Here is an 8280-nt window from a genome sequence, read left to right on the forward strand (position 1 = left end):
AGTCCAAAAGCATACTTCAGTGGTCATGGGGTTCAAAATCTTCATAAGATCATTAATTCAATTCTCATGGCTACAGTCTCTTTTAATTTTTTTAACTTTTTCTTTTTTTTTTTGAACCCCCTCAACGGAATTCTGCTTCCGCCACTAAATTTCAGTGCACATAATTTTTACTCAAATATGTCTTGCCACGACCATTAATGAAATTTTTTACTAGTAACTTATATGCATTGATGGTGTAAAATCTTTTTCTACCTAATCAATGTATTTTAACCGTGTGTAGCAGGTTTGCTTGCCTTAATTTTAGGTTACTAATTATTTTAATTTATTGTTAATATATATATATATATATATATATATATATATATATATATATATATATATATATATATATATATATATATCCAACTTTTATGAAAAAGTTTAAAGTATGTATTATCTGATTGTGATTTTTCTATAGCATGAAAATGACCCAAAAAAGAAAAAAAGAGGTATGAACTACAAACACTAGTATAACTTATAATTCTTCTAATATCAAAATATGATGAAAATATATATGCTAAAATATAAGTTAAAGAACAGAACTTGATAACTAAATGTGGCTGGAGGAAGTATTATTTTCTAAAATCAGTCGAGTCGTTGTTAACACGAACTAGTCCGTCCAAACCAACTGTAATAAACAGATATTAAGAAAATCATTAAAACGAAAGAGTAGTCGCTTTTATCCCTTTAGCAGCGTTGGTTCTCAAAACCCACCATTCATTCTACTACCCCAGTTGAAATTGAATTCACCACCATTTCTTATCGCTTTGTGAGCAGCTCAAAGTGTCGTCTTAACTGTGCTTTACTTGAATTGGTACACGCATGCTACCTGTTTGTTGAATTGCTTCAATGGCTTTCTCTTTCTCTTCCTTTCTCAAGTGTCACCCATGGCCTCAGTCTCAAAATCTACCAAACCCCATTCCATTTCCTCCTTCTTTCCATTCTCCTAAACCCGTTTCTCTCCCATTTTCAACCCGCCAAGAACGTGTTCCTTCAGTTTCAGCCTCCAATTCATCTTCTGTTTCAACTGTTTTACCTTCCAAAGCAAAAGAACTCTTACCTGAGTTCACTCCCAAACAACTTCTAGACACCCTTCGGAGAGAAAATGATGTAACTTCAGCTTTTCACCTCTTTGAATGGGCTTCTAAGCAACCCCATTTTACACCCAGTTTGTCTGTATATGAGGAGATTCTTAGGAAGCTAGGAAATGTGGGGTCTTTTGATTCGATGAGGCGAGTATTGGATGATATGAAGAAATTGCAGGTTGAATTAGTTGAAGGTACTTTCTTTATCTTTATTGAAAGTTATGCAAAGTTTGATTTGTATGATGAAGCTATTGGGGTTCTTGATATGATGTTGAAAGAGTTTGGTATAAAGCCTGGAACTTTTAGTTTCAATTTGTTGTTGAATGTTCTTGTTGATGGAAATAAGTTAAAACTTGTCGAAAATGTGCATAGTAGAATGTTGGATGAAGGGGTAAAGGCGGATGTATCGACTTTTAATATATTGATTAAAGCTTTATGTAAAACACATCAAATTAGGCCAGCTATTTTGATGATGGAGGAAATGCCTGTCCATGGTTTGGTTCCGGATGAGAAGACGTTTACGACGATAATGCAAGGTTATATTGAGGAAGGGAATTTAGATGGTGCATTGAGAATTAGGGACCAAATGGTGGCAGCTAAATGTCCTGCAAGTAATATTACTGTGAACCTTTTGATTCACGGGTACTGTAAAGAAGGCAGGATTGACGAAGCTCTTAATTTTGTGCAAGACATGTGTAGTCGAGGGTTTTCTCCGGACCAATTTACCTTTAACACTTTGATAAACGGTTTATGCAAAGCAGGGCATGCTGTCCAAGCCTTGGATATTTTGGATTTAATGCTTCAAGACGGGTTTGACCCTGATGTATATACTTATAATATTTTGATTTCTGGACTTGGTGAAGTGGGTGAAGTCCAAGAGGCTATTGAGCTTCTCAATCAGATGCTTGTAAGGGACTGCTCGCCTAATACAGTCACTTATAACACCATTATTAGTGCTTTGTGCAGGGAGAACCAAGTCCAAGAAGCTACTGAGTTTGCTCGTGTTCTTACAAGCAAGGGATTCCTACCTGATGTTTGCACTTTCAATTCTCTCATACAAGGTCTCTGCTTCACCGGCAAGTTCAACGTTGCAATGGAACTGTTTGAAGAAATGAAAAACAAAGGGTGCGAGCCAGACGAGTTCACTTACAATATCCTAATTGATTGTCTCTGTGCCAAAAGGAGATTAGGTGAAGCTATGAACCTACTCAAAGATATGGAGTCAAGCGGCTGTGCAAGAAGCGTGATAACATACAATACTTTGATAGATGGCTTCTGCAAAGACAAGAAAATTGAAGAAGCAGAAGAGATCTTCGACCAAATGGAACTACATGGGGTTTCTAGAAACTTGGTCACCTATAACACTCTCATTGATGGTCTTTGTAAGAGCAGGCGGGTCGAGGAGGCTGCTCAGCTTATGGACCAGATGATACTGGAAGGACTAAAGCCTGATAAATTCACATTTAATTCCATTCTTTCTCACTTCTGCAGAGCAGGTGATATAAAAAAGGCAGCAGACATTGTGCAAACCATGACATCAAATGGGTGTGAACCGGACATTGTTACGTACGGGACCCTAATCCAGGGACTATGTAAAGCAGGTAGGGTTGAGGTTGCAAGCAGGCTCCTCAGAAGTATTCAAATGAAAGGAATGGTTTTGACCCCACAGGCCTATAATCCTGTAATTCAGGCACTCTTCAGACGGCGGAGAACCAAGGAAGCCGTAAGACTCTTCAGAGAAATGGAGGAAACGGCTAATCCTCCTGATGCTTTTTCTTATAAGATTGTTTTCCGTGGTATTTCTTCTGGTGGGGGCCCCATTCAAGAAGCTGTTGATTTTTCTATTGAGATGATGGAAAAAGGACACATTCCTGAATTCTCCTCATTCTACAATCTTGCTGAAGGACTGTATTCTTTGTCTATGGAAGATACACTAATTAAGCTTGTTGGCATGATCATGAAGAAAGCAAAGTTCTCAGACAGTGAGGTTACCATGATTAAGGGTTTCCTGAAAATCCGGAAATACCAAGATGCACTGGCTACTCTTGGCCGTGTCTTAAATAGCAGAAATCCCAAAAGGACATACTGGGATTAAGAAATGATCCAAAGTAGAGGTCCAGAAACTAAGGAATCAAACTGTATCAGTTGCTTGCTAGGATAGTAATCAGTGGCTAAATTTGTCCACTCAGTTTACAGGAATCAATGGGTTCCTATTTTGGCCATCTCTGAAATAATCTCTTTAATGAGTTACAAGTCAAATAGTGGGGACACTTCCAAGCTTCATGCAGTTCTCTAGTAGGCTTAAATAATGTATTCATATATTTTCCTTTTGACATTCCAATTTGAGCAAATATTAGCTAAGGTTGTCGCTGACCTCTGCTCTTAGATACACGGAACACAGAATTTTAACCATATCAAAGCCATCTTACTAAGTTAATGCCAGAAATGGCGGTTTCTCTTGATCAGCATGATACAGACCATGTACATGTTATATGCTTCTTTAAAGTTTCTGAAGCTGTTTCTCAATGAAATTGTTGCTTTTTATCCACATATCCTTTTTCAGGGCTGTAAAGCTCACTCCAACAAGACTCGTGTTCTCTTTCCTTATAAAACATGAAACTTTCAATGCAAGAAATGCCAAAATCATTGGGATAAAGAAGAACTTGATATCGGGGTAGCTATTAACTGGTAATTACCTGAAAACATAACATAGTAGAATTCATCCTAGTAACTATAAGTTTCTTGTATGTATCCATTTTTACCTGAACATTTGATGACGAAATATGAAGCACATGCATAATAGGAAAAAAAATCCTACATGGTTGCAAGCATGTTTTCTCTGTCATCCTGAAAGTCAATTCAATTAAAGTTATCATGGATGAATGTACTAAGCCCTAATTCAGAAGGTATGTCTTGTTCTCCTCATTTTTCGTTTGTTTGTTTTTTCATTATATTAACTTCAAGTTCTGTGATCATTTTATTAGTGTTGCAAATTCATGAAGACTCACTAGTACAAGCTTGTTTCCTCGGACAAGTTGGATAAGTTTTAAGCTCCAAGTGGCTGCATTTGCCTAAAGGGGAAAGTCAGTCTTCCACGAGTCCTTGCATCGTGCTGACCAGATTGTGCTTTACTTCAGTTGTTCAGGCCGGTAAATAGTTTTCCTCTTTTTCAAATTTACTTGTCTTTCAGTCAATATCATCCTGACCTTTATGAAACCTTTGATGACTTGTCTGAGACATGTTTGCAGGATTAATTATTTTTGAAACCAATAGGTCTTCTTATCTTGACATGGGAATCTTATCGCTCTTGACTGCTCATGAAGGTGATTATAGTGCCTATAAAAAAGTGTGCATAAACGATCTTGATTCATCGATGTATGGATAGTTAACTTTGAAGTAAATTAAAGAAGTCTGCTGGGAAATATGCCCACTCCTTTTCCCTTAATACTGTATTGTCCGAGCACCCAACGGTGTTGCCAAGTAGTCAATGAAGTGGGTGAGAATCATGAGGTCTCAGGTTCAAATCCTAGCGAAGGCAAAAATACTAGGTGATTTTTTCTCATTTATCCAAGCCTTGGTGGATAGAGTTACTTGGTACCTACTGTTGGTGGAGATGGCATATATCCCGTGGAATTAGTTTAAGTGCGCGCAAGCTGACCCGGAAACCACAGTTATAAAAAGAAATACTGCATAGTGCATTGTGCTGGAAATTTTGAGTTACGGTTATATGAGCTCGTTTTCAGAGATATGGTAGGGAATCTTCCAAGTTCAAAGTCTTTTGCCAGGCTTAGCCATTGCTGTAGTCAACAGCTTCTTTCACAATTTTAGTTACTATGTGAGAGAATATATTTCTTGCCCCTCAATATCATCCAAATGCATGAACATGGGATCAGAGACGCATTGGACCAGTAATATGTTTCAATCCGAAGCAGTAACATTGTTCATTCTCATAAATGCTCCTAGTTAGGGGTGGCAAACGGGCGGGTTGAGTCGGGTCGGATATGGGCGGGTAAAAATGGGTAATGCAAAAACGGATAAATTATCCGACCCACCATATTTTATATGGATAGAAAATGGGTTAACCGATCTATATTATCTATTGCTTCTCGAATATGATCATTTTTGGAAAAATTCCTAGTCTCCCAAACTTAGGAACCCCTGTTTGAGTCTTTTACAAATATAAAAGTTAAACTCATTGATTATCCATTTTCTAAGCGGATAATATGGTTCTTATCCATATTTGACCCATTTTTAAAAAGTTTATTATCCAACCTATTTCTTGCAAAGGAAACTTTCATATACTAACATCATAAACTGGTAAACTGATCGAACGAGTTACAGGCCTTCATTAACAGCCAAGTAAGAAAGTAGCTTTTCCGAGAAACCTCTTGTAGTAAGATATTTGAGAAACGAGCTAATAAGCGACTATATGCAGAGGCGGACCTACGTTATCAAGTGAGGGGTCACCGGCACCCAAAAAAATTCAGCAAAATTTACATGAATACATGTATATGTTTTTAGAAAATATATTACTACATAGTGGCACCCCGTATACAAAGCAGATTTTGGTTGAAAGCAAAAGTATACCCCGATCTTTAAATCCCGGATCCGCCTCTAAGACTCTCACTATATGTGTTAAAGAATTGCTTCAATGTGGATCAACAGTTTGACGTCGTTCATTAAGTACAAAAGCTGCAACATTCTTGTACCTTCTGGTGATGGGATATCTTACTGTGGTTCAGGCATGTGAGTAACAATTTAGAGATCGCATTCAAATCCTAGCTTTCAATTAATCTGTTTCATATGTTTTGTGGATTGGACACTTGACCGGTGTATTAATCAAGATGCGTCCAAGTTGATCCAAACGGAGAATATTTTGTTTCTTGTTTGAAAATTTAAAGAGTAGGACAATGCTTAACAAAACCACGTTGTATAAGCATATTATCAAATGATTCACAAATTGCAGTCAAATAGAATTAGCATCAAGCATAAAGTTTAGATTTTGACTCTGTCGTTGGCCTAGTTGGTAGATTCTCTTTGCAGTATGCTAAAGTCTGAGCTTTTGGTGCGTTTCTTTGTCAAAGCTTTTCAAATAAAAAAAAATATACGACACTTATAAATTCTTGTGCCATAACACAACTATTTATTTTCAATGTGACATAGCCCTTAATTGGTACTGTATGAAATGATACATTACCACTACTTACTGTATCGGTCAAAATCTGATCATCACGACCGAGCTGACCAACGTCCCGCCTAAGTGACCGAGCAGTGAAAGATAGTATAACCCGCTCCATGCCCCTTTCCCGGCATCCGACGAGTCGGCAAGAACTGCGCCTAAAATCACGACTAAGACCCGTTGGAGGCAAGAGGACGTCGAGCCAAACAAAAGGCAAGGGTGCCATGACTATATGTAGCAAGGGAAAGCTTTCAAAAAGAGGGCTATTCCGTCTATCTCTCGAAGAAAACCAAAAATAGCTCTCTTCTATTATTCTTGAAAGAGAAGAATGAATCTCTAGAAAAATATGTAAAACAATCTCCTCATCGATTGATGGGAGACACAACTTTAAATCTCAACAAGATCATTTACATTCTCTTCATCCTACGTATGATCCATACTTTAGTTCTTTGATCTAGAATTTATTATGTCTGACAAAGATTTACCCTTTCATCTTTGATTGATTTGTTCAAAACGGTTTCAATATCTTTTGACTCAAACAATTTGGCGCCGTCTGTGGGGATTTCTGAGTGAAATTTTCTAGTTTCTCCCAGATCAAAGACAAGAAATACAATCGTTCACCAAAAGGAGCGAAAAGAGAAAATCCAACCCACGCGAGACGAAGGAGCAACCCAGTAGGGGGAGGAGAGCTGAGCAAAACAATCAAGCTTAGAAATCTTCACCTCATCAACTACTGATACGCCAAACAAGGTGAACGACATTACCAATCAATTCTCCCCCATCGGACCATCGGATGGGGGCAAGGAAAGTTTCATTCTAACTCGCCTCCCGGTCTCTACTCAAGTAGGAATATAATGGCCACGCAGGCGAACAAAAACAACAACACTTCAATCAAAGGACGAAAAACTACTGCAAAACAACTGTGATACCTCCCACCGGCAATACCTCCGAGCCAGAAGACAGGAGCCAAACAAGGAAACTACAATTTGTGCGCAGAGTGAACCTAAGCGAAAAAGCAACGCTTCACATTCTCTGGCGTCGTACCCTCCGTTGCGAGAAGTGCCAAACGAACTAGGACTCTCCCAGAAGATATCTGGCTCTCCAAAAATGGACAGACGATGAGTTACTATTTCGATAGGTTTGAAATAATACCCTTTAAGGCCAAGGGCCTTTGCCAAAAAGAAGAAGAGTTTGACCTCGATCGCACGACGACAGGTTACTATTTCGATAAGTTCGAAATAACACCCTTTAAGGCCAAAGGACTTCGCCAAAAAGAAGAAGAGTTCGACCTCGATCGAACGACGACGGGTTACTATTTCGATAAGTTCGAAATAACACCCTTTAAGGCCAAGGGTCTTCGCCAAAAAGAAAAAGAGTTTGAACTCGATCGAACGACGACGGGTTACTATTTCGATAAGTTCGAAATAACACCATTTAAGGCCAAGGGCCTTCGCTAAAAAAAAAAAGAGCTCGACCTCGATCGAACGACGCTGGGTAATTATTTCGATAAGTTCGAAATAACACCCTTTAAGGCCAAGGGCCTTCACCAAAACGAAGAAGAGTTCGGCCTTAATCGAACGACGATGGGTTACTATTTCGATAAGTTCGAAATAACACTTTTTAAGGCCAAGGGCCTTCGCCCAAAAGAAGAAGAGTTCGACCTCGATCGAACGACGACGAGTTACTATTTTGATAAGTTCAAAATAACACTCTTTAAGGCCAAGGGCCTTCGCCAAAAAGAATAAAAGTTCGACCTCGATCGAATGACGGCGAGTTACTATTTTGATAAGTTCGAAATAACACTCTTTAAGGCCAAGGGCTTTAGCCAAAACAAAGAAGAGTTCGGCCTTGATCGAACGACGACGAGTTACTATTTCGATAAGTTTGAAATAACACTTTTTAAGGCCAAGGGCCTTCGCCAAAAAGAAGAAGAGTTCGACCTCGATCAAATGACGACGGGTTACTATTTCGATAAGT

General features: G+C 38.5%; 1 protein-coding gene across 1 annotated transcript; it reads left to right on the forward strand.

Moving 5' to 3' along the window:
• The first annotated feature begins 585 nt into the window (after positions 1–585).
• On the forward strand, positions 586–3672 carry LOC107816765 (uncharacterized). The gene has a single exon (XM_016642505.2). It carries the CDS (start codon positions 889–891, stop codon positions 3217–3219), a length of 2331 nt encoding a protein of 776 aa, XP_016497991.2. The 5' UTR covers positions 586–888; the 3' UTR covers positions 3220–3672.
• The last annotated feature ends 4608 nt before the right edge of the window (positions 3673–8280 follow it).

This window comes from Nicotiana tabacum, chromosome 10 (genome assembly GCF_000715075.1).
Source record: "Nicotiana tabacum cultivar K326 chromosome 10, ASM71507v2, whole genome shotgun sequence".
In the NCBI taxonomy this organism is placed as follows: domain Eukaryota; kingdom Viridiplantae; phylum Streptophyta; class Magnoliopsida; order Solanales; family Solanaceae; genus Nicotiana; species Nicotiana tabacum.

What these genes read in the sequence shown, in the direction of transcription:
- LOC107816765 (XM_016642505.2), top strand. Translation starts at nt 889, where the DNA reads ATGGCTTTCTCTTTCTCTTCCTTTCTCAAGTGTCACCCATGGCCTCAG.